General features: G+C 47.4%; 2 protein-coding genes across 3 annotated transcripts in view; one reads left to right on the forward strand and one right to left on the reverse strand.

Moving 5' to 3' along the window:
• The window catches only part of LOC133355620 (sodium-coupled neutral amino acid transporter 3-like), a 136,478-nt gene extending 128,669 nt beyond the window's left edge, over positions 1-7,809 (reverse strand). Inside the window, exons 1-2 of one of the 2 annotated variants that reach the window (XM_061572984.1) lie at positions 7,795-7,809; positions 7,436-7,577 (exon numbers count right to left, since the gene is read on the reverse strand). The gene's annotated coding sequence lies outside the window, so the exon portion shown is untranslated. Of the gene's footprint in view, positions 1-7,435 lie in introns of both variants that reach the window. The other variant, XM_061572983.1, reaches the window with a different exon arrangement.
• Positions 7,810-19,712: 11,903 nt separating this feature from the next.
• LOC133355634 (unique cartilage matrix-associated protein-like) lies at positions 19,713-26,778 on the forward strand. Its single transcript, XM_061573002.1, has 5 exons — positions 19,713-19,864; positions 21,989-22,042; positions 23,384-23,491; positions 24,727-24,825; positions 25,345-26,778. The coding sequence occupies exons 1-5, from the start codon at positions 19,801-19,803 to the stop codon at positions 25,422-25,424; spliced, it is 405 nt and encodes a 134-aa protein (XP_061428986.1). The 5' UTR covers positions 19,713-19,800; the 3' UTR covers positions 25,425-26,778.
• The last annotated feature ends 450 nt before the right edge of the window (positions 26,779-27,228 follow it).

Raw genomic sequence — 27,228 nt, forward strand, 5'->3', positions numbered from 1 at the left:
CACAGCCGCCTGCGACAGCCCGGCGTGCGAGGCAGTCGCCCTTTCGAGTGCTATCTAGCCCCAGCCTGCTGAGCTCCCAAAATGTGCCGAGATCTGACGAGATGGGGTGGTCTGCTCACGGGCACTTGCATGCACAGCGGTGAGTTGAGTTCCACGTCCCTCCCTCGGAGTTCCCGCAGTAGATTTCCTCGACGGATGTAGTTTGGCGTTTCGTAACGCGAGTCACATTTGACAGTTGAGAGCGTAGCGTGTGTGCTATCTCAATAGCGCACATGGCTAAACAACGGCCTTGAAGTCCAGTGGTCACATCGAAGTTCACCGTCTCTTTCCCAATTTGATTTAAATTGCCCTATCAGCGCGAGCTCAAAACTATTGGAAGAGAAGTGCATTGCTCCCCCTGCTGAATGAGATATCAAAGAACTAATTTAGAGATCCCTTAAAAATATCTGCCTGCCCCAGAGATAAATGTTCATTTTATGATTGCAAAACATACTTTTTTATTTATTCCGACAGGTGAAATGTAATCAAGTGACACACCAAACCTTATACCGATGACCGGGCTGAAACGAACAAGTTACCACAGTTGAAAATCCGGTTTCGCCACGGATGGCCGAACCCCAGACTCAAAGGCCAGGATCTCAGCAAGTGCTAGCCCAATCCTCCAACTGCTGCACCACCAAGCCAATGCACATCCGTTCCATGAACCCTCATCTCTCCAAAATTCGGAGCGGATTATCGCTCTGATGACCAACGCAGATTGCATTTAGTTGGTAAGATTTGAGAAGGTCAACATTAAAGGTCACGTTAAAATAATTCTGCTTCACGTGTTAAAATATGCAGTCAGACTCGCTCTCAGCCGGTTCAAAGCGCGGCCAACGAGGCATTTGGCTGGCTAAATGTACCGTCTCCCAGTTTCCAAGTTCACGTTTTGACTTAAGAGTTGATGGGGGGGGGGGGAATGTGAACCCTATTCCTGTTCAAAAGCTCACATACACAGCACATACAAAAAATGTAGCCGTAGATATTTAATATTTTATGCTGTATTCATTTCAGAGGAATTCCAAAGCCACGTACGAATATATATTTTAATATTGGGTTGGAGAGTCATGAATCATAATCATTTTAAAGTATTGGGAGTTCCCACAATGACCACCCAGTTAATTTGCCTCCCACAAAAATTCCATTGACAGCTGCGCATTGATGCCCAAAAAAATATATGTTTTAATCATGTAAGGGTTTTTTGGCGATCCACCCCTCACATATCCATAAATCACCAAAGCAAAGACCTGTGACCTGTGAGGTATGCTCAACATAAACACATCGGCAGGTACAATTTATAATGCACAAAGACTCGTGTTTATTTTTAACATAGTAGCCCCGAATAGCTTCCTGCAAATCGTGTTATCTGTGACCACGAAGCGACACTGAAACGCGACGACACAACCCCAGCGTTTTAGCACATCGCCACGGTCGCCAAGTGGTGACACTTGCGCCCCACGACATGAAGGACGTATGTTTGATTCCTGACTCGGATGCCTTTCTGCGTGGAGTCTATATGTTCTCCTGCCTGTTCTGCGTGCAGTCTCTATGTTCTCCCGCCTGTTCTGCGTGGGTTTTATCCAGGTTCTCCGATTTCCTCTCATAACTTAGTTTTTTTCGGTAAAGTCACGTAGGTGTAAAATAAAATAAATCACGACGTTTCGATCGCAACACAAGCGGTTGTCCTCAGGCGAAAAAAATATCATCCAGCAGTGGAACTGCTGAACCAGTGAGAGAACTTTTACAACAAGGTTATATATGGCGATGGGCAAGCAAGCGGGGTCTGACAAAAAATAATTGGTGTTGGGCCAAACATCCTAAAGTAGGACCCTCCTGAAGAAGAGCCTTCGGACTCGGTGTGGGTTTCCTGGGAAAATAAGTTCAACAGAAAAGAGTCTAAAATAAAGGCTGTTTGGGTCAGATAGCATAAACGTAAATGTGTAGTAAATCTACCTCCATCCGACGCAGCCAAATGGTAAGGTCTGTCACGTGAATTGTGACTTCTTCACAATCCTGGCAATCGCCTGATGAACCTGGTTGTAATCACCAGAGAAGCGTCACGGTACTCAACTGTAAATGTTGTGGGTTTACTCTCTAGCACATCGGTGTGCTGAAGTAGTAAATAATTGCCACGTTTTGTTTAAAGTGACAAACCTTACTTTTCGGCTGCATTGGGTGGTGGCGGCTTTAACGACACATTCATATTTACACAATATAACACAACAAAAAAACGTAGTTATGTAAATTGGTCGCGAAAACCTTCTACGTGTTAATCAGAAAGGGGTCTGACATTTCGCTTGTGCTGGAAGCTTGCTCCTGAAAAAGACTCCCAGCACAAGCAGTGAAACATAAGAATTTCTGTTCGTCGATAGACCAGTCATTCACATACATAAAATTTCGCCATTATCATTGCGATTTTTAAAAATTATCATTAGCATGACAAGGAGAAAAGCATAGGAAATTGCAGGCATGATACAAGCATTAGCAAGGAAACAAAATCACAATTAAAATAATTTGAGTAATGTTTGACGTTAGTATAAGGGAATAGTAGAGTACTTGACCCATACTTTCGAGTCAGAAGGGTGACAATCTGAAAGCACCAACGTCTTGAAATGGATAAATCTTCCCAGTTGTTTAAACAGAACATGGGCTACTAATGCTTACAAGAACCAGCCAGTCCTGTTTCATGCTTCAAAAATAGCATGGTTGATCTATTTCCCCATCCTGTTCTTGTACGACACTTGCATCAAGAGCAGCTCGCTGGAGTGAGGGTTTTATGAGCTTACGCTTGTTCACGTCTGCACACACACTCAGCCGACACCAGATGTAGAACTTTCAATATAATCACGTTACAAATCTCCCTCGCACTCTTTCGGTGTTAGCAATAAAAAAAGGATCGTGTAAAAATCGCCAAAACAAAACTACGTTTATGTTAAAGGTGATGTGGATGTTCCAAACTAAATGCTTCCCAATAGCACTGGGGCAGTTTTCGATGCTATTGGGCATTGTCAGCAAGATGTGGCCTACAACTGGCCACGCTGTGGGCAGTGTCAGCTACCCGTCGTATACGCGGTGGCCCCAAATAGATGTACGAGTGCAAGGAATGTGTCAATTGCTACGGAAAACGAAACTCACCTGGAAAACATTCGTTTGACGATGTGAGTCGAGCGGAAGAAAATAATGGGGGTTTTTACGAAGGTTGGTTTCTAATTTTGAGTCTTTGAAAAACGAATAATAATAGTACGCGAGAATTTGCAACAATACCATGAGAAATGTCCCTCAGGGCTCTGGAGACCACCTGGAGAAGATTCCAGGCACGCGTTGACAATGATGGGGAACAAGGGGAGACTTACTTTTTGAAGCTATTACCATTACATTTGTTATTATGTTACAGTGTATTATCTGTTCTTTTTCCATTAGAAACGATAGTCCCATCTAAGTGTTAACATTTGTTTGAAGCACCCTGTATGTGCATTGATATGGCACTTGCTTAAATGCCTCAGTATCTCAAATTGCCCTCTCCATCGCGTCTCATCTCAAACATTTGCAGATGACCCCCGGTGGCAGCCGTCTCTGTGTGGGCGCAAGGCGACTAATTTGGACCACGCTGCAGGCACACGGTGGCCTTGTTCTTTCAGAATGACATCGCGCGGGATCTTGAACGCGTCCACTGCTAAGAAGCCGGCATGTGCTCACGCCCGATACACCCGCAGCATTAACCAGGGCAGCCTGCCACTGTAAGAATCACAAGCCTTCCGCAAGCCGGCGGCCAAATGTGCTAAGGTCGGGCCATGTCGCGGTCCTGAAACGTGGTGGAGTTTGGCTCAGCTCTGGCTCAACTCTGTTCCTGACACGAAGAGATCTCCTCGCTAACAACGCCAGGCGCGAGTCGCGACCATACACATCGTTTGAAATCCCACACTCCGAGTCTGAATTTCACACCGAGGCAGGATCCTATTTCATCGTAGATATGATAGCTTTGTTCAATACCAGCACAAATTAGTAACGAGCAGCACTACCTCCATCAAACACGGATGGATATTAAAATTTTGTTAACCTGTGAATAATACAATTTTAACATTTACATCTCTTTTCAAATGTATACAATCGCGGACACACTTTAACACTCCAAGATCAAATACTGTACTGGTGTTAAAACATAAACCTGATGCGTTGACAAAGTCAAGCGATTACTAAATCCTCAAATAAATTTGACACCACTTTGTGGGAATTGAACAGTCCTGTAATCCATTAACCTGGAAGACAATGGTGTCGTTAACCAGTATTTTTACGATGAAGAAAAGCGAGTGGGCTTGGGTAGGACACGTCGTAAGAAGGACAAGGTGGCGGATGGACGAGACTAAGTACTGAGTGGCAGCTGAAGGAGGGAAAGGGCCCAGAGGGCACGTCCACTGCGGAGATCGTGCACCGAGGACACTGGCTCGTCTTGCGTTGCGGAATGGCAGCCATTTAAAAAAGGCCTCTATCTAGCTGTAGGTTGATCAGGGCTGATGATGACGACGACGACGACGACCGACGTCTACAACTAAAAGCCTGTCCTCAATCAATCGGGCATTCTGGTGTTAAACTGGAATTTGGAAGATGTGTGTGCAAATACCTTCCATCGCTGTTCCCGCTCCACTTTGCACGCACTTTGTATGTTGCTTCGTGTCAATTGTTGGTAGGCATATTTATATCAAGAAAATCGTTCACTTTTTTCATCTTAAAAGTTTGTTTGATGACATTTTACATTAGATGTTCATTCCCTGGGAAGCCCTCATGTCTCTCCCTGTAACTCGGGTCTCCCTTTAAATGGGGTCTCACCTGGTTGAAATAAAGCCGATGAATGAATGTCCCGATAGATATAACGTCTGAGTTGCCGCCACAGAAATGTGGAATTTCCACGTCTGAAAATTGTGGATATTTTTTGCAACGTCAAAAGATTGTGGGACGGAACTCCTCTCAACCGCCAACTGAGATGGAGTTCCACCCCACAATCTTTTGAGTTGAGAGACACTTTGGCTATAATTACGATGCAGCAATTCATGTACCAATGTACCAATGCGGTGGATCGGTGGCGCAGTGGTGGGCACACCTGGGGTAAAGGATCCAGGGAACGGAGTAACAGCCTCCATTGGGTGGGTGCCCAAAACTCAACTACACAGCCACTGCAGGGGTAATTTGGCCTACTCTTCCTCCAAGCTGGACAGATTGTCTTGGAAGAGGTGGGGGTACCCACACTTCACCCCACCACACACGACCACGGTGTCTATTCACGCACGCGATGTTCTACCAGAACCGGTGCAGTATCTCAAAGCATCTTAAGTGCGTGCTGCGAATACAAATGCCGTATTATAACTATCACAGAGTATCACCACAGTCATTATAAAGGACCAACGAGATTTACACATTTGAATATACAATTACATGACGATCAATTCCGCCCAGGAAGTGCATGCAAATATCACATCTCCTTTAAAATTGGACCATTAATGTATCAGTTTGTTTAAGATGTTCAATGTCTTAATTGTGCTAAATGATAGTCTTTCAATTTCTGAAAGTGTGCAACTTGTGCCACTTTGGGCACACAATACAATGAAGGCTCGACTTGATCGAGATGGAGTGTTGTTGGAGTACAATTTGTGAATGTGTCAAATGCACCGTGTCCCAAACTCACAACACGTGTCAATGTGAAAGCATTGTACCTGGGTCTCACTTCGGATACACTCTCCAAGTGGGCAACGTTTTACCAGACGTACACTACACGATAACAGCAACAACACACACAGAGTCGGTTTCACGGACGGGCAATGACATTCATGCGGTGACAACCTTCAACGTCTCGAATCAATTCGCAAGCGCCACGTGGTGTTAGACTTCAAGAGGCTTCGCTCCCTAAAAAGTGCCGTCGATTGGCCGTGAGCAAAAAGCAAATTCGAGTCGGTGAGAACGTCTCTTGCTTGCCAAACGCCGTCAAAACGTGCCCCCCCCCCCCTATCCTCTCGGCTGGATCGTTCATGTTACGGACAAGCCCCCCCCCCCCCCCAATTTTGGTCGAACTCTGTCCACCAGGACTCACAGCAACGACTGCGACGCTAACAATGCCCTGAATCTCATCGGCTACAAACTAACACGTTCTCACTCCTCTCGCATTCTGCCGCTACCCCCCCCCCCCCCCACCATTGTACCCAGCAAGCTTCCCTCGTGGAGAGAGCCCCCCCCCCCCGCCACCTCGATCCTGTGCCCGGGACCCTCCACGTGGCTGGTGTGTGATGGTGGTGTGTGATGGTGTGTGTGGTGTGTGGTGTGGTGTGTGTGTGGTGTGTGTGTGATGGTGTGTGTGTGGTGTGTGTGTGATGGTGTGTGTGGTGGTGTGTGTGTGGTGTGTGTGTGTGTGGTGTGTGTGTGGTGGTGTGTGTGGTGGTGTGTGTTTCGTGTGTGTGTGTGGTGTGTGTGTGATGGTGTGTGTGGTGGTGTGTGTGTGGTGTGTGTGTGGTGGTGTGTGTGGTGGTGTGTGTGTGTGTGGTGTGTGTGTGATGGTGTGTGTGGTGGTGTGTGTGTGGTGTGTGTGTGGTGTGTGTGTGGTGGTGTGTGTGGTGGTGTGTGGGTGGTGTGTGGTGTGTGTGGTGTGTGTGTGTGGTGTGTGTGTGGTGTGTGGTGTGTGTGTGGTGTGTGTGTGTGGTGTGTGTGTGTGGTGGTGTGTGTGGTGGCGTGTGTGTGTGGTGTGTGTGTGTGGTGTGTGTGTGTGGTGGTGTGTGTGGTGGCGTGTGTGTGTGGTGTGTGTGTGGGGTGTGTGTGTGGTGGTGTGTGTGGTGTGTGTGGTGTGTGTGTGGTGTGTGTGTGGTGTGTGTGTGGTTGTGTGTGTGGCGTGTGTGTGTGTGGTGTATATGGGGTGTGTGTGTGTGTGGTGTGTGTGGGGTGTGTGTGTGTGTGGTGTGTGTGTGGTGGTGTGCGTGGTGTGTGTGGTGGTGTGTGTGTGTAGTGTGTGTGTGGTGGTGTGTGGTGTGTGTGGGGTGGTGGTGTGTGTGGTGGTGTGTGTGTGGGGTGTGTGGTGTGTGTGTGTGGTGTGTGTGTGTGGTGTGTGTGTGGGGTGTGTGTGTGGTGTGTGTGCGTGGTTTGTGTGGTGTGTGTGTGGTGTGTGTGTGGTGGTGGTATGTGTGATGGTGTGTGTGTGGTGGTGTGCGTAGTGTGTGTGTGATGTGTGTGTGTGGTGTGTGTGCGTGGTGTGTGCGTGGTGTGGTGTGTGTGTGTGGTGTGTGTGTGGTGTGTGTTCGTGGTGTGTGGTGTGTGTGTGTGTGTGGTGTGTGCACTGCACGCTACGTCCTGTAGGCTGTCAAACCCCCGTCTGAAGCTCGCAGCACACAGGGAGAAACAGCGGCAGCAGCGACCCGCTTACCCTGAATGGTCGTCAACGAGCTGCGCTGGTGCTGGGGGTCCCCCCTTTGTCTCCGTCTCTCTCTTTCTGTCTTGTCCCCCCTCTTGTCTCCGTCTCTCTGTCTTGTCCCCCCTTGTCTCGGCCGCGTCTCCTCGCTGTGAGCCTACAACACGCAGCAGAGAGGGAAGGAGGAGGGGGGGGTGGGGGAGCTGGGACCGCGTGGTGTGGGGGTGGGGACGGCCATACGAGACTCCACACACATATATATATACCACACACACATATACCACACACATGTATACACCATATACAACACCAACTGCCATTCGCCACAAAGTGGCGGTGACATCACCACGACGCTTGTGCCAGGCTAGGTGCACCTTGAGGCCACGTGAAGTGTCGAACGCCCGCTGGCAGGAGGTCACGGGGCAGACCCAGGTGCCACGGGTCGACTGACCGAGATGACCGAGATGACTGGCCGATGCACCATCTGTGCCCCCTACTTTGCCAACTTGCTGTGCTTTAGCCACCCGGCGCTCCGCTCGCTGTTGTGAGCGTCGCTCCTCCGCCCTCCGTTGTTGTTGGAGGGCGACTGCCTCCAACTGCCCAGCAGCGTCCTTCACGAGCCTCCTCCACAGAGGCCGATCTTGACACCGCTGGTACCAGTCATTGGCAAGTCCACTCAGTTCCACATCCTCCTGTACCACATCACTCCATCTCTTCTCTAGCCCGTGCCGCGCCCGCTTAGCCCCCTCGATCCGGCCGAACAAAAGCTGCTTAGGCATGCGGTGGCTGGGCATGCGGGCTACATGACCCAGCCAACGCAGCCTTGCCTGCCGGAGGATCTCACCGATGGGACTTTGCCCAGGTTAAACCCAGGATGGATTGTAGGCAGGCTAGCCGAAATGTTTTTAACCGGCGAAGATGTTCCATTGGGGGGTCCACGTTTCACAAGCGTAGAGAAGGGAGGGAATGACTGTGGCCGAGAAGACCTGAAGCCTCGTGCGGAGCGACAGACCAGGTAGCTTCCACACAGCGTTACGCAACCGATGAAAAGATAATGCCACTCGACTGATTCGGAGTGAGACCTCTGCTATTAAACCAGAGCCGGTCATGAGCAGACTGCCCAGGTATGGGAAACTCTCCACTCTCTCCACAACTACCCCATTACCAATTGGGAGTGCTTCGTTTTGGTGGGGCTGAGTACGTGTTGTGGTGAACATGCAGACGAACATGCTCTCATAATATCTGATGCATTGTCTTTGAAAAGGTCCCATTTTGTAGCAGCTCACCCCGAGCTATAAATGCTGATAATGGCATAGTCCTTGTACTGTTCGCCTTTTGGTGTTCTCTGGTCTGGCAATGGTGAGACGAGGCCCTGAGGAAGGTTGCTGTCTTTGGTGTAGGCCAGTCAGTTCCAAAGACTGCCATCTATAATTATCAGAGCATGTTTGTTTACATGTTCACCACAAGTATGTGAGGTTAATGCGAACTTGATTTGGTATTTGAACATCTTAACACCTGTTTTATTGCCAGAAAGGGTAAAACCTATTCTTATTTTTTGTCATAATTTGATACTGGTAAAAAGGTCCCACTTTTAATAACAAACGTTGTGACAACGACTACAACTAGTCGCAGGTGAGATCTTGTTGAGCGCAATGCAAAGTCGCAACAAAGACGCAATATGTCGTCAACCCTTCGGTGGTTTAAAAATAAAATAAAAGCCCCTCGACAGATTTAGACGCCATAAGTTCCGGGACCGCCCTTGTCCAAATCTGCTCGTGTTGGGGCGGTGCCTGTGGCGCTGTCGTGCAAGTGGCGTTGGGAGTTGCCCCCCGGGGCACCGGCATCTTCATCTTGGCGGGAAAAGCAACAAAAAAAACGCCAAACCCCCAATGGGGTTGGGCAAGAGGAAGTACGTTCTTACAATTCCTTTACTGCTCGACCCCCCCTCCCCCCACATCTGTGGGGGAGGGGGGAGCTTTATAGCTCATCTGAAAGACGAAACTCCATATAACAATCACAATTATACCACAAAAACACCTGTCAACCACCTAATGAGTCCCCTACCTTATCACAGACCAATTCAGACCGCATTGGTCACCACGTGTCCCTTATAAATCTCAAGTTCATCCCACAAAGTCCCTTCACAAGGGAGATACACAAACAAATAGACAAACAAGTTTTTGTTTTTGCCCGTATTCAAACGGCTGGCTTTGCAGGTATGCGACACGTGCATTCATCAATCACTTTACGGCCTTATAAAGGAAAAGTATATCGTGTGCTATTAAGAAGGGCCATTGCCCGAAACGTCGCCTGTCGCATACTCGAAGGCAATTGCTTCGACTAACATGTTTTGTTGTTATTTGTGCACCGCAGGAGCGGCATCACCATAGAATGAGTTCAATAAAGTTGCACAGATCTGGTCACACACACAGCTACCGCATGCCTGTCAACCAATAATGCGGTTTACAAGCATTCTTGTACAGGGAGACTGAGTTTTCAGGTCCATGCGGCGTGTAAGTCGTTTCAATGCAGGCAACAACTTTTGATTATCTATTTGTGTTCCTCCCTCGTGGTGATGGGACTTTGAAGGATGAACGTTGAGATATATAAGGGCACCGGGTGACCAATAAGGTTTGAATTTGTGTGTAACAAGGTAGGCACTGATAAAGGGTTGACCGTATGATAAGAAGCACCCTAAACTTTGACTTTTATAAACTTCAGTGCAGTGCCTGGGAAAAAAAGACATTCCGTGATGCTTCGTAGAATACTGTTGATGCTGTTAGTGCGGGGGGAGTGGTGGTGCAGAGGTGAACGCACTTGCTGGAGGAACCCGGCCACCCGAGTTCGATTCCCGACCGCGGCTACCGTCAGTGGCGAGTGAGAAGCGAACCGCTCCTGCCCCTTCAACTGTCCACCCGCCTGCACTGACCAGCAGGGTGAAGTATGGTCGCACAACTCCCATGGCCGACGCGAAGTGGGGGAGGCCCTCATCCAACAGTGGATTGAACAATGCGATGTGCGTGATCAATACCGTACAATATCATCAGACTATTTTGGGTCAGTACTGCTTCTATCGCTGTGTTGTACCGTTGGTGTACGGTGCTTTTTTCTGGAAGACTTTGCAGTTTTTCCTGGATTTTTCTGTTTGCGCATAGTCACTTTAAGATGTTTTTTTTGTTCATGTTTTTTTGTTTGTTGCGGTTGCACCTGATTCAAGAGCCGAATGGCTCACAGGGCTATACCAAATAAATGAAACTGAAAACTGAAAAACCGTACTTCTGCGCGTCCACGTCTTTTCTTCCGCACTGGCCAGCGTGGTGAAGTATGGTCAAATAGCGCCAACGCGGCGTGGCAATGAAGGTCTTCCATCCGGCAGTGGTTTGACAAAGGGCTGATCGTACGCGGGATCAGCGCTGTTAGCGAGCACCTATTAAGGCGGGCACGGAACACGGCTTTCACTCCTCAACGCTGAGATCTACGATTCCTGCTGTGCTCATAGACTGAACGAGAGCAACAGGATGTTCAGGTAGTCCAGAAAGAGGACTCCCAAGAGTGAGGTGGAGAGTTCAAATCCCAAACAGGGTCAACTTATAGCCTGACCATCATACCTTCATGCTCTTTAAAATATGTACCATCTAGTAAGAATGCATCACTCGGTGGTAAGTCGATACGGTTGTGACCATCGTGTGGTAGTTGGACTGGACATTGCCACAGGAATGTGGAGTTGCTTCCATCGGCTCGAGATAAAAAAAAGCAACGTTCCAGTGCATTTCTGAACATTGGGACTCAAGGGCTTGTTTATACGTAGGGTTTAGATGTTCAAACCCACACGCAACATTTAACCACAATACCGTGCTTGTGACAAACACAAGCATTATGCAAAACCCATTCAAGAGTTACTCAGTTATTTAACACGTAGGCTTTCGCGACCAATACTATTCATAATAAACGTTTTTGGGTTAGATCGCGTTATTTATAAATGTGTCGTAACCTTCCACCACCCGACACGGCCAATCAGCAAAAAAGTGTCACGTTGACAAAAGACAAATAGTTCACTACTTTAGCCCACCGGTGTGTTGAAGCGTGAAACCACAACATTTACAATTGTTTGAGTACGACGTTTCGCTGGCAATTGCATCCAGCATCATCGGGCAATTCGCCAGAATTCGCCAGAATTGCGATTGAAACGTCGTGATATATTATTTTATTATTATTATTATTGACTTTTTCTACCCATGTGACTTTACCGAAAAAACCAAAGAATATGGATTCCTGTAGTCACGAAAGCTTCAAATCAACATCTTTATTCCGTTTAAATGGCATGAGGGCTAATCTTTCCAGAATGATAGCCAAGGGCCATAGTAATGTGGAATTACCATCTTTGGCTCCGGACAATGAGTGCAGCATGCCATTCCACTGCTGGATGGGCGTCTCCCCACACCGTTCAGGTCGTCGGGGGTTATTCGACCAAACTTCGCCTCAACACGCGGATGTCCTCAACCAGCAGTGGATTGACACCAGGGCTGCACGTGCACAAGGTGTACTCTGTAGACAGAGTAAACGCGTGTCTCTCCTGCACCTGAAAACGGTCATCACTCACCTGTGGTGTACATTCCACATTCCCATGGTGGGTGCCAGTCTCGCCACAGGACAACAACTGTTGAATGACTGCAAAGTGGCACACTGTGCGGAATTCATAGACCCCCCCAGAGAAATATATGATGAGTAATTGAACCTGTCCAAATACTTCATATATCTCGGAGTCATAGAATGTCATCGTAAAGCATCTGTCCATCACATTGCCATCTACGCGTTGCAGGATTGTGCTGCGATGAGATGGCAGGGCAGTAATGTACCGTGTTTTCCCGCATATAACCCGCATACGCATATACCCCGCAAAAATAGCGTTTATGTAAAACAAATTTCAGATAGCCAGCACCTCCATATACCCCTCAGGCTCTTGTTTTGTTTGTAAAAAGTGGTATACCCCGCGGGTTATATTCGGGAAAATACGGTATTCTTGAATCTATCTGTGCGCGCGTTTGGTGCAACCCGTCGATATCTATGGTGTTTTGACTCCAGGCACGCTGATTCCCTCCCACGTGCAGCCAGACATTCATTCGTAGAATTGGGCAAACATCCCCCATGCTGGACCCTCCAGCAATCGTTACGAGACTTGGTGAAATCTTCTGGACGTCGATGTGACTGCAAAGCGACAAGGCCATCAATAGCGCAGTTGGCAGCGCCGCAGCTTGTGTTACACACAGACATGACATACACTTACTAATCCCCATAATCTCCCTACCTAACCTCTCCCATCAACATGGTGCTAATCTCCCATTAACACTGCTGTTGTGCGCATATGCGGGGACGATGATCTTTTGCGGCGACGGAAGCTCACTTCATGCTCATCTCTCTCCTTAATCTCTCTCCCTAATCTCCCCCATTAACACAACTGACGTGCTTGCGTCCGTGGATGGAATTCCTTTCCAGCTCAGACCCCGCTTGCTTGCCCATCGCCACATATATAACCTCTTGTTGTAACAGCTCTCTCGCTGGTTCAGCAGTTACACTGCTGGATTATTTTTTCCGCCTGAGGACGACCGCTCGTGTCATGATCAAAACGTCGTGATATATTATTTTTTGTTTCATAAAAATTTTTCTACCCACGTGACTTTACCGAAAAAATCAAAGAGTAATACAGATGTTATACAGAATAATGTAGTAGTAGTACCTTGTGTCAACTCATTATAACAGGCAATAAAGATGTTAAACAGAATACTGTAGTAGTAGTTAGTAACTTGTATCAACTCATTATAACAGGCAATACAGATGTTAAACAGAGTACTGTAGTAGTACCTTGTATCAACTCAATCTCGAGGGGAGAGAGGAAATTGTCGTATAATTAGCACTGTGAAGAGGAAACCTCAAACCACTCTTCATACTATTTGCACTCTGAACCAACACACGCGTCTCTACTGCCCTCTTGTGTCTGGATTTGCTGTTAAACGATGCCGGTCGAGTCCTGCGCAAGGCAATGAATGTGTCCCGCAGCGAAATGGCACCACGAGAAGAGGGCTCAGGAGAGAGTTCGTGTCGTCTCGCTCTTCCCCCAATGAAGGAGCGCAGACTACACGTGGTCGAATATGTAGTTCACAGTTTGGTGTTCAATGGCCACAGCTGCACTGTGGCTTATGGGGCCGTCCATAAATGACGTCACGCGATTTTGGACGATTTTTGACCCCCTCCCCCTCGTCACACGACGTCACAAAAAGTCAGCCCCCCCCCTCAAATATGACGTCACAAAGCTCTGCCCCCCTCCCAAAAAAAATAAAACATGCTTCAAATCGCTTTAAACTATTGTCATTGTAGTGCGTATTTAATGTGGCGCTGCACTCTGATGTTGTAGGAGATACATTTATTACAAAGTCTATTTAATTAAGTAGAACGTGTTGTCTATATTTATTTAAAGTTGCGCATTTTGATGTGACGTCACATTTCTCAACCCCCCCCCCCCCCCAACTGGTCACACATCGTCACAAATGTCTGACCCCCCCCCCCCGGTGCGTGACGTCATATATGGACGGCACCTATGTCTTTAATGTACGTACGTGTCTATGTATCTTTAAGTGTCTGTGGGTTTACAATATGGGCCCTAAGCGTGGGGTAGGATGGCCACAGTCGCACTGTGGTTTGTGTCTTCGATTATCCATTCACGAAGGAGATGTGAGCGAGCGTCGTCCTGTCGATGTTCTTGATGTGCTTGATGGTAAGGGGCTCATGAAGCGCACATTCGAATAGCCCATGGCGGAGCCAGAATTTTCAGGTAGAGGGGAGCAACCCCTCCAGCAATGAAAAATTATAAGAGTTGTTAGTAAGTAACAAGGCCGTAATTATAATACATATTGGGGGGCAAATGGGACATTTGGTGAAAAAAAACTTTTTTGGTAACATAATTCAGTAAATATGTATGTCAGTGCCATGTGAGTGGACGTCAGTCAGCCCACGTGGCCACAGAGCCACGTGACAGCCTCAATGCAGGATCCTCGTGAAAATGTGTTTGTGAGCTTCAGCTTTGCTTTGCTTGGTAAAAAAAACTAAATCGGCATTATTGGCGTGAATAGATGTTTTGGCTCTGAGCAATGGCTTCCTTCCACAGGTAAATTCGCACAAAAACGTAAGACATCGGCCAAACATACCGGTCTGGTTAAGCCATCATCATCGTCGTTTAACTATGTACTGTACACGTAGTCAAATGTTAGAAAAGCTGGAAACTAAAAAGCAAATTATGGCAGAATTGTTTCCAATATATTTTCACCGTACTTTCCAGTTCGAAGCTCTATTTTTTAAGATCTCATATTCTTGGTGGTAAAGTCACGTAGAAGGGAAATAATAAAATAATAAAAATACAACATAATCAAATTCTCTCGACGTTTCGGCCACAACGCAAGCAGCCGTCCTCACGTTGTGGCCGAAACGTCGTGAGAATTTTTAAATGTTTTATTTTTTTTATTTTATTATTTCCCTTCTACGTGACTTTACCGAAAGAGCCAAGAATATGAATCCCTGCAGTCACGAAAGCTTTAAATCGAAATCTATCGTCTCGATCATAAAAATACAATGGTAATAATTTATAGCCATCCGTCAGCCCACTGTTGGATGGAGGTCTCCCCACACATCAGCCATGGAGGTTGTTTGACCATACTTCACCGCGCTGGTCAAGTCTGGGTTGGTGAAGTGGGAGGGGTGACCTAGGAGCGGTTCAGACATCACCTGCCACTGATGTTCACCACGGTCGGGAGTCGAGCTCAGGTTGCCGGGTTCACAGTCGAAGTGCCCGAACCACTGCGACACTGAAACCCCTCCCATCAACACTTACATCCTCCAAATTAATTTAAAACCTTTATTGGATTGGGTTTCTACCGACCTGAACTGCAAAGTCACTCATCGATAATGTCTTCGCGTCGACTCAATATATGTACAGTATGTTGAACTTCTTTCACGCCGTACGTAGCGAACCGTGCCAGTCGTAGGTGCGGTCAAGACACATGGCCCTGTGAATACTGTGGTCAGCACGAGGTGGTGACGAGGGCCCACGGGACCAGTTCAGGCATCATTCGCTACTGACAACAGCGGTGGTTGGGAATCAAAGTCGGGTGGGTGGGCTCACAGCACAGTGCGCTAACCACTGCACCACCACTCACACACAATTGTGTTAACACAGTAAAGTTTTTTTTAATTGTTGTTGGAGCAGATATACGTTGGCTTGGGCAGGACAGACAATGTCGTTGGAAGGGGCATCTGTTAAAAAGAGCTTCATAGCTCATCGGATTTCTCCAGGATAAAAAGAGACTGATTCTGAAAGATTATGAGGGATGGGGATGATGGCCACTGTTCAAGACGAGCGTCGGAGTGACAGCCAAACCGCACCAAGGGCACGTCCGCCGTGGAGATGGATCAATGAAATCAGCTTGGTGCCAGATGGATTGCTACATCACAGGAACATGAGGGGTGGCGACAGGTTTTGGAGGCTGTCATCTAGCAGTGGAGTGATCATGACGGATGACGATGATGATTTCAGCAGCTTCGTTCGAGGAATGTTGAGCATTAAAGCAGCTGTTCACTTGGAAAGACACTGAAATATAATACGTATGCGTACACAGGGTACTGTACAGCAAAGCTATGTGCGACTCGACTGGCCAGAATATAATTTATTCATATTTTCACGTAAAAATATGTGTATCACAAAATATCACCGCTGATCTAGCAAAGCTTTATCAAGTTAGAGACATTTTTTTCGGCAGGTCCTGCTTAAGAATCGTTGACAAAATAGAGTGTGGCCCAAAAAAACAGGACACAGGGATATTTAATTTATTTGAAAAGTATTTTATGAATAAAACGATATCAGATACACAGCACAGAGAATATGAAAAGCAGTTAACACCAGCACGGATTGCAGTGCAATGGAAACATGTCATGATTAAAAAAAACTGTTTCAATAAACTCTACTACCCCTAGTGTCTTCCTAAGCTATGATACCCCTGTAGGGAAAAAAGAAAAAGGGATGGAGGGAGCGGGGGAGTGCCTCAATGCCCTCATGAATGATCTTCAGAATCAATGTCCACTGGAGGAGAGGGAGCGAAGGGGTTCTATGTTAGGTGGTGAGCTTCCTCCCTGCCCCTTAGTTTTGCACTTAGATGCTCTGGAGCGGCAATTTTTGACAATATGTAGTAGCATGGTTAGGCATTGTGTATATTCCCATTCATCTTTACCTGCAGTAGCGGACATGAGTCAACAGGTAGACAGGCTAGGTAGGATGAGCCGGGCCGTTGGGCCACTAGGGTCCCCAGACCCCAAGAGGGGGGCTGGGGGATATCCCAGGGCCCCCTAGAGAGTCCCAGAAGGGAGGCGTGGCTGGGGCGGAGAGACACCCTGGAACGGGAATAAAAGCCGGACCCCTCAACGGGTCCGACAGTCCTCGTCCACTTGAAGACCTGAAGACCCGAAGAGCTACCCTGAAGACGTGAAGCGAAGAGCCCAGTGGGCAGAACCCGGACCCCTGGCGAGGGTCGAGTTCAGATCTAACCAGTGTAGGGTTAGCTCTGTAACCAGAGTCAGGGCAGTCCGGAGTGGGGCTACCTCCTTAGGATATTATCGCGTGTGAGGGGCCGTTACCCCTCTGTGTCATGTCCCCGAGTTTGTGATAAACGTGTTGCCTCGAGCGAACCGTCTCCCTCGTCGAGGGCCCACGACAAGAGTATTGGCCCATTCCTGCAGCGTTGGGGGAGCGTGCTCTTTCCAGTTGGCTATGATGGTGCGTTTTGGCATAACATTGAAAATTGCAATGTATTTGTCTCTCTGGAAAGACCTTGAGGTTTCAACCCCATATTTTATTTTATTTTAATGAGCTAATTTACATATAGTGACATGAATTCATGCATGCATTCTCTTTCACATTTTTATTTAGGACCTTTTCTAAGATTACTAAGTAGAATCTCTGAACGTTCATAAATTATGTTTGGTCTCTACTCATTCAGGGTTCTTGGGCGAGTTTTGTAAACGACACATGTCAAGTGACTCCACAAGCATAAGATATAAAAATTTTAGAATGATAGATAAAACATTAACTTAAAGAATGCACGATTAATTTGTTTTAATTCCGACGTTAAAATAAATGAAATAGCCCCGTTATCCTGAATTTTGGGCTACGCTGTTTAACAGACGCTGACATTCTTTGTTTTTTTCGGTAAAGTCACGTATAAAAATAAAATAATAAATTAAATAATAGCATACGACGTTTCGATTGCAACACAAGCAATCCTGCAGTCACGAAAGCTCCAAAATTAAGACGCTGACATGTTCGAAAGTGACAGCTCCACCACGTTTCTGTTCAATTTGCTGTTCATCCGAGGTCTCAAGTACAGCCACGTGGGATCCTGTGAATCCACCAGACGGTATGGGTGAGGACCAACGACTGAAGTGTCATCCTTTGTCCATTCTTGTCCCATCTCATCATTGGCCATGATCAATCCACTGCTGAATGAAAGCCTCCCCAAGCCATCACCATTGCTTAGGGTCTTCCAATGCAACAATCCATACAGCACCTGCACACGAGCTGATTTGATTGCTCCATCTCTGCGGTGGACGTAAACTTTGGCTGCCACTCCGTCATTAATCTCGATTACTGGTCATCGTCCCTTCTAGCGACGCGTTCTAACCAAGACCCACTTACATTTTTTTTTAAGTCAATTGGCAACACGCACATCCTTTGCACGTGACTGTTTGTCCGTCCATCCCTCCGGACGGAAAAGCCAGCCAGCAAAACTTTTTTTCAAATGAGAATGACATGGTGTCTCTACTTTACGTATGCCCTCGAAGCCATGTGTTCCTCTTTATTTATCTGAGTGTAATTTCCAACCATGGCCTCTCCACGCTTCCTTGCACACTTTCTTGTTTTTTCCCCGCATTGTTAATGTCCATATTTCTGATCCTCACGAATTTAAACGTTTGTCTTTAGCCATTTAAGAAAATAGTAATGTATTGTTCAAGTTTGCATTGAGGCAGTGCTCATTTCCTGTTTACAACCCTGAGCAGGTGGTGGAAATTCACTACGCCTATGGTAGGGGTGAGTCTATACATATGAAGACTGTTGACTTCCCCGCAAAGTGGTACTTATTTTACAGAACCTCGGTGGATGATAGGCTGAGTCAATTCCCAACCAGGATTTGAACCCGCAACCTTCCAATCGCGAACGGCTGACCCACGTGGCCAGTTAGGCACATTGTTGCCTTTTCATATCGTTCCTCCAGCCTATCGTTGTCTGCCTCTGTATATCATTCAAATGTGATCCTCGTCCAGTTGAAAAATACATCTGCAAAACGTGTGGCATCTCTTTGCACCGAATAAACATTCACAAAGGTGATACGATAAATGTTTGTGTGTGTTTACTCTGAACTTCATTCGCACTCCACGTAGCCAACCGTGCCAAGACACTAGACCATACGGGAAAATCTTGACCAGTAGGAAAGGAGCCTTTGGTGCATAAAATACAGAGATGAAGACATCTTCCGTTCGGGCGCCTAAAGAGAACGAAAGGCCTTGGGCACCGCGATGTGTAAGAGGAACAAGAAGCGAGCCGTGGGTTGACGGCGTCGCGAAGGGACGGCGGCGGGGCGACATTGCCGACATGCACCACGTCACGACGTCGACACGACGTCCTCGCACGACGCGAGACGTCACAAGGGGTCACGTGGCGCGTCATCGCGTCAGGCGGCGTGCCGGATTGGCGCGTGGCGTCTTCGCTTTGGCCGAAAGGGCTCGATCCATTTACTGCGGGGTTTTTCTGTCGCCAAGTTTTGGGCAAAAGCTTTTTTTTCTCTTTTGACCCAATTTTTACCGCTTTTCTTAAAATAATATTCATCTATACGCCTATGGTAGACAGATGGACAGACGGCCAGAGCTAAATAATGCATGGACGCTTTCGACCTCAATTGAACGCCCTGCAGAGAAAGCTATTGCCATGACCAGAAGAAAGGAAGGAGCGGAATGTGACAGCCCGGTCCGATCGTCAGCCGCAAAGCGACGACCGACGGAAGAGAGATAATGCAAAAGTTTGAAAAAAAAGAGGAAATGATGAACGAAGCAAAGTGCCGACTACACCGAGCATCTTCTTGTTTCCTCTGATCGTAAAAAAGAGAGAATAGAGGCTATGAAGAACACAGCCTCCGTCTGCAACGCCACAGCTCCTGTGACGCACTCACTACCCTCCCCTTGCCCGTGCCCTGCCCCCCTGTGGCCACCCCCAGCCCTGCCCCTCGCTATGGGGGTGCGGGGGGCAGCCAAAGAGCCCCCGTTCAGCACTCGAGAGCAGCAGCAGCAGCATGGATCGCGCGGCGTGGCTCTGTGCTGTCCTCACCGCGGCTGGACTGGTGATCCTCGGCACAGGTAAAGAGGGGAAACATACACACACACACACAACACGACGCACGTGTCATTGGAGATCATATAGAAACAGGTTGACGTTTCGGGCAATGGTCCTTCTTCAGAGCAGAGAGAGGCAGCAGAGAGATTGACGGACTCGTAGTTGATAGCCAATGACCGTCAATAGAGAAACTGCCCATTTGTCAATTCAAAGTATCTTGCCGACTTTCTTAAAGTCCCCCAGATTGATCAGCGCCCCCCTCCCCCTCTGGTATAAAACTGTGATCTCCAACTATAAGTCAGTCTTGAAGAAGGGCCATTGCCTGAAACGTCTTTGTATTTTTTTCTAGCGAAGCGGCATCATTGGTGCACGTTTGTGAGCGGTTTTATTTTAGCTGTGCCTGCACACCGCTGCCAGCACGATCCTTACATTTGTTATTTAATTACGAGCAAGCGGAGAAATATCGACGACTGTTACGATCCACGTCGACCAGTGGTTCTTAACCTTTGCTGGAGGCTTCCACCCCTTTGGTTCTCAATCGTAAACAATTTTTTATAATGTAAATAAATACATAGGGTTTGCTGAAACACAGCAGTTGTACTTATGTGCCCGTCCTAAATATTTTAGTTTTTTTCGGTAAAGTCACGTAGATCAAAGTTAAAATAAAAATTAATAAATTACAAATTTAAAATAAAAATAAATAGAAAATAATTTAAGCAAAAAACCCACGACGTTTTGATCGCAACACAAGCGGTCTTCTTGTGTTGCGATCGAAACGTTGTGGGTTTTTTGCTTTTATTATTTTCAAAGTATTATTATTTTTTATTTTCTATCTACGTGACTTTACCGAAACAACCAAGATTATGAATTCCTGCAGTGACGCAAGTTTTAAGTCAACATTTGCCCGTCCTAAATTAGCGTTTTCGATTATTTACCTTCGAAAAAAAATCTCCCTACGTCTCGCATCCCCAGAAAGGGCATCTCGCAGCCGCCAGGGGATGCGTGCATCCCAGGTCGAGAACCACTGACGTCTACCATCTTCGCTTTAGACCTTCTATATGTACACATACGAATTTTATTTTTTATTTTCATTTGCCTTGACGTTGCAATGTTCCCATCTACACTGGGACTGGTGTTTTTGGTCTCTCTTTCCGCTTTCATTTGCTTCATCTCCGCGTCGTTTAAGTTCTGCACTCTGAATCGGTTTTGTGGTTACGACGCTTTTCAATTAAGCCGGTTCTCTCCCTCCGACACCGATACTTATTTTCACTCCCAAACACCTCTCAACAAGGTTAATTGATATCGTTTAACACGTAGGCTTTCGCGACCAATATCATCCACGACGTTTCGCCAGTCATGAAGTATTACTGGAAAAACGTCGTACTCAGATTGTAAATGTTCTGGCTTGGCTCTCCAGCACACCGGTGTGCTGTACTAGTGACGAATTGGCACGTTCTGTTCACGTGACAAACCTTACTAGTTGGCTGTGTCGGGTGGTGGTGGGTTTAACGACACATTTATATATTTACGCGATCTAAGCCAACGAGTACCTTACACCATCGTCATCAATGTCATCATCATCATCATCCTTCGTCCAGCAGGAGGATACATATTGTACAATCAATATATATTGTTTATCCACTACTGGCCAGTTGTACATTTAACAACACGCAAAGGCGTGCTGCTAACATACGGCGGTATTACTCCAAATGTCGCTTTCTGTCGCTTGTGAGCAGCAGACCTTAGTGTGCTGGTAAATAATCTGTTGCTGCTGATGAAGATGCCGATGATGGCAGTCGTTACTGATGACGACGGCGATGATGATATTGCGTATTCCTCTGGTGATGACAATGTTCCTGCTGCTGCTGCTGATGATAACAAATTAGAATTTAGCAGTCGACATAGAAATTGTGAAAACACACCTAAGCATGACATCATCCACATACCGCGTATCAAGTTCCAGAACCCCTGTCGCGAATCCGCGAAGAGTAAATGCAACTGTTTCACAGCCACGCAATAATCCCCCCCCTCCCCTTCATTGAAGCGTGTTATGTCAACATACCGGCAATATTTTCTTCCCCGCTAACCAGCAACGGTCTCAATGCTCCGTTTTGTCCGCCCTACGCCACCCCCCACGCACGCCCCAGGTCCCTGCGAGGTGAAGAGCGCCTCTGTGTCGCCCGGACGTCAAGCCGACGCCGGTAGGAGACGCGCGCGGCGATAAGCACACGGGGAGGCAGTGAGTGGCGGTAGCCGTCGAGGACGCCGGCGGTGCAACTGCGCCGGAGCCCCACGGGGCCACGGAAGGGGCCCCAGGCGCCGGGCTGCAGGCGTTGTGGAGGAGGCGGTGGGGGGGAGTTGGACAGAGGGTCGCCCCCATTTCATTCCTTGCAACAGCACGCGGCCCCGATGCCAACCACGCTGACGCCACTAAAGGTGGTGGGAATTAACCAAATTCAATTTTGGAGCCGAAAACAACAAATCTCAGCGCTTGCCGAGTGCAGTGGGAATTGTGCCCGGCTGTACTACATAGTCATGGGGGTGACACGGGGAAGGGAAGCGGTAGGTGGTAACATTTGAAATTAAAACTTTTGTCCAAGCCACTGTGGCCTGAACACGTGACCTCATTGACCGAGCGCGTTTGTTGCTTCTTACAGAGGTTTTGCGGTTCGAGACACATGGCTGCCCTGGTTAATGTTGCGCGTGTATTAACACTGCGTGTGCCGGCGTCACAGTCAACGTTTGCCAAATTGCAGTACTCAATTGGAAGGACACACAGCAAGCACCCCCCCCCCACTCCAAAGCTACGGCATAGAACGTCTGTGAAACAAAGCGCATTCATGATAGCCTCACATAAGCATGCCACCAACATAAAATGCAAAATTGTTTTTATTTAAGGATGCGATTTGATGGCCCAACCTTAAACACAGCGTTACTGAACAATTTTGTTTCAATATCCATTTCAAAGATTAATCGACCGTACACATTATGTGTGTAACGCTGCATTGATTCTTCGTATCACCGTTCTTAAAAAGCCATGTCGGGCATTTTCAGTCGGTGTAACATTGTGCGTAATTGTTTCACGTGAAGTCTGCAGAGAGCAGATATTCGACGGGTCCCAGCGATTGCCATGGATTTGGATTTTAGCGAACCGTTTTTGGGCAGAAACCTCGGTCAGAACAGGAGGGCCTCACTTAGGGCAAGAGGTCACATTCCAGGGCGCAGCGGCACATGCGTAAGGGTGGAGACATTCCAGGACGTGGGCTCCAATGGCATGCACACTGCAAGACAGGGCCACATGCCAAGGGCGCTACGCCACCGTTCGCTCGCAATTTCAACGCACGTCCGACACAAGACTGCATCGCTTCCTCCAAACTAGAATTCAGACTTCCACGCCTACTTCAATATTTGTCCAAAGCATTCATTGCAGAGATCGGTGAAAGTCAACGCCAAACCCCCCCCCCCTCGCTACCTTGCTCTCCCCCCTCTCTCCTGCGGGGACCACCACCCCAACCTCCTCCGCCCCAATACCCTGACCTCAGCCGCCCCGTCTGCACGCGGAGTGTTCGTGCGAGGGGACCAGGCCGCGGGGTTCCTGCACAAGGCCGGCAGGGCCAGACGCTCACCACAGTCACGCGCCGAGCAGCTCAGTGAGTCCGTGACCCCCTCTCACCTCTCCCCTCACCTCGCACGACCCGAGCTCTGGTCTCCCCCCCCCCCCCCCCCCAGGATCGTTGGTCTCTTCTTGAGGCTTGATGTCCTCGGAAATCTGTAAGTCTTCCCCAGGGCAATTAAACGTCCTGGTTTGTGTCGGTTGCGGAATAACAATGACAACACATCGCTTGATACGATGTGTTTTTACACGTAGTTCTCTGCTCGCCCAGTGTTGTGAGATACTCTTCTTTCTTTGATATGTTCCATCTTTTATTGTACCTCAGAGGTGGCAACCCTAACCCTCACCTTTGGCTCCCTGACAAGCGAAGACAGCCCAAATATCAACCCACTGCTGCATTCGGGCCTCCCCACTCCGTGTAGGGGGTCATGGGGAATATTTGACTATAGAGGACTTTACCACGATGGTAATGGCAGGGAGCACAGGCGTGGCACATAGAAGTCCAGTACAGCAATGGATGTTGCCTCACTACCCACCTTATAGCACTTCAGCAGCCTCTGTTAGGACCTATTTTATGCATGGTGGTCAACCATCTGAACTCATATCTTATTAGCTTCGGAAATCTGATGTGATTCGGTAGATTTTGAATGATTTGGTAATTTGCAAAGTATTGTTAACTGTTATAAAGGTCATCTTTCTATCACTAATTATGATCTATTCCTCGATCTGTATGTCTCTATATTTCTACCAGTTATCTATCAATTATCTATATCTAAATAAAATGTATTTATCACTCTATAAATTATCTCTCAATCAATCTTCTAAGTATCTACGAAAGATGTGTTCCCAATTTCTGGATCAATCCGAAAAATCCTCAAATCTAGGCCCTAGGTACAAAATTTCAGATAATCCGAAAATGTGATGTCAGCTCCGTGATTTTACTGCCAAAAATGCCGGCTTTGCTTAAATGATAAAAATAAAGTCTTTGTTAAAATGATTATTTTACTGATGGAACTTTTTGTAAGAATACAAAAAAAGTTATGGAATACTATTTAAATGTACTGTATTAGAATGATTACATTTCATTACCTCAGCAATGAAAATTATCAAAATTCAATCCGGTACATTTAATGTCGAACGGACAAAAAAAATAACGAAATAAATACCGAAATTGGGCCAAAAATAAATGAAAAATGACCACTGTTGTACCGTACTGCTATGCCCTCACGGCTGTGTTCCCCGCCCTCGCCACCGCTGCACCGACCACCGCAGTGGAGTCGCGCGTGACGCTCGCCGCGGACCGCAGGCGCAGCGAGCACCGCGAGGAGCAGCTCACTCGCTGGGAGAACTGGGTCGAGGAGGAGAAGACAGGTAGGAGCGACGCGGCACGTTGTCAATCCACTGCTGCATGAGGCGCCTACCCCCACGCCCTTGGCGGGTGACCCAAGCGGGTCGGTGCGGCTTTGGTGAAGGCCGGGGAGCACAGCATGTAGGGGCATAGCGGTACGGTACAATAATGGATTTTGCTGCCCACTGCTTCGCCCCGCGAGGCCTCTGACAGCCGTGCTGGTACGCGGAGACCGCCCACACCAAGTGCTCTCCAGGCTCAAGCAGTACAGAACACTTCAGACGACTAAGCTGAGTTTGATTCGTGTGTCATGGCCAACAACAGCGATGATTATCTGAACTGGTCCTGGGCCTTCCCGAGGTCGACTCTGGCTTCAAAGTGTACCTACCTGGTGCTGCGTGTAAACATCAGCACTGGGGAGACAAAGGCGGCCAGCTGAGGTGCTGGCTACAAATCACCGCCACGTGTGCTTGCTAAAAGCCCTTGCACCAACCGCCTTGCACGGCTATGTGGCTGATCTTTATCTTCGTGTTCCCTCGCAGAGTCCTACGAACGCCACCGTGAGTCTCGCGAGCAGTGGCGTGAGTGGCACTACGACGGGGTCTACCCGCCCTACCAGTAACACCAAGACGTTGCCCTACTCGGAGGCAGTGCAGCAAGCGGGACCCCATCTGGTACCACCTCCAACGAAGACGGGTAGTGGTGGCCAGGAGAGATGTGGCATGTTAGAATGTCAAGCCCATCGTCATCGCCATCATTAACTCTCGCTGCCGTGTCTGTCTGCTGGCCGAGTCACCGTTAAAAAAAAGAGCTGTAAAGCTCAAAGGGTTATTTACGCAGATACTAAACTTCTGATAATGATTCTGATCATCAGCCATGGTCTATCCACTCCCGGATGAAAGATTGCCCAAGCTGTTGCCATTTCTTTGATCAGTGCTGTGATGCGGCAATCCGTTTAGCATTCGAACACAAGCCAGGATGACAACATTCGAACACAAGCCAACTCCACTGCTCCACCTCGGTGGTGGAAGTCCTCTCGGATGCATTCCCTCGTCTGGCTGCCACCCCATCGTTGGTCTTGACCACCATTATCTACCCGTGTCGCGATTTGCCCTCTCCAAGACCACTTACAATTCTTAACAGTCAATACGAAGTTAGCCCAAACGTGCTCCGTATCCTGTGTCAACAATGGAACCGGCGATCATGAAGGTCGTAGAGAGGCCTTAGAGGACATGCGTAAAAAGGTTATTTTGGCTAACTATAGGCTTACCACGAAACCAGCTGGCATTAAGATGTTACCCTTGCTCAAAGCAGGATGATGTTACCATTCACCTGTTACGCTTGCTTACCCAGGAAAGTCACACCGAGGTCTCACGACTATTGCTTTCAGGAGGGCCCTGCCAGGTTTTGGCAGTAGGGAGGGGGGGGTGATGCCACTCGTCATCCCAATTGAGTACTGCAATTTGCGGATAATTATTCAAATTTGGACCGTGACACTGGCACGCAACGGCCAACTCTTTCGAATGACGTCACGGGATCTTTAACGTCCACTGTCAGGCACACGCAGCGTGACACCCGCAGTATTAATCAGCGTGACCGCTGGATTCACTTTTCTCAAATAATTCCCCCAGTGGGTAATCAAACGAAATCGATTGCATGTATAGAGTATATTCATCATATTTGTGGAGAACTATATGTAATATAAAGCCAGCATTGGCATGATCAAGTAATTGCAGGGCTGCACCTTTATATATTAAATAGAAGTTATGGGGACATTGAATTCATGACTGCATGGAGCATCGTGTCATGGTTTAAAACACATCTGAAATGTTGATGCATTTTATATATTATATTAAGTAAACAGCTTTTGTGTACGTTGTACTATCATATGCAATACGATATATATGAAACTTGCTCATTTATGCAGTGTTATAAACTCATATGCAATAAAATCATAGTTGTTTTGATTCTTTAAACTCATTGATTTGGTGACTAGTGTTTTGTCAGATAAAAGTGCAAACTCGAGGGATGCCCTTTTGCATTTAAAATGTTCATATTTTTGAATTTTTAAGGACAAATTTGTTCAGATTATTATGGTTTCATAGACCATTTATATATCGTGCAATGCTTTGGCGTGTTTTAGTGTCACGTCGCACCACTTTTGGTGCCATCATACTTTCAGATCAAAACAAACTAAAAATTATTTGAATTATTTTTTGGAATAATTCCCAAATGCTTCCAGCACATCATGCCAAACGACGTGCAATGTAACCTGAAAACACAGCAGAGCGTCATCGCAAAAACTGTGTTTGGCAGCTATTCCCAGGGTTGGCCTTTGTATTAATAGAGGTTTGTTCAAATCAAGATTTTAGAGGATTGTTCGTTAGTTTCTCAGTCCGCTTGTCCTGGCGAGGGTCGCGGCGGCA

Source organism: Lethenteron reissneri, chromosome 51 (genome assembly GCF_015708825.2).
Source record: "Lethenteron reissneri isolate LAM-NWPU_2019-01 chromosome 51, ASM1570882v1, whole genome shotgun sequence".
NCBI classification, from domain to species: Eukaryota; Metazoa; Chordata; class Hyperoartia; order Petromyzontiformes; family Petromyzontidae; genus Lethenteron; species Lethenteron reissneri.

Excerpts from the sequence above, each read along its gene's own strand:
- LOC133355634 (XM_061573002.1), top strand. The coding sequence starts at position 19,801 with ATGGATCGCGCGGCGTGGCTCTGTGCTGTCCTCACCGCGGCTGGACTG. Across the intron at positions 19,865-21,988 it reads ACTGGTGATCCTCGGCACAG|GTCCCTGCGAGGTGAAGAGC; the intron begins GTAAAGAGGGGA and ends CGCACGCCCCAG. Across the intron at positions 22,043-23,383 it reads CGGACGTCAAGCCGACGCCG|CCGCCCCGTCTGCACGCGGA; the intron begins GTAGGAGACGCG and ends CCCTGACCTCAG.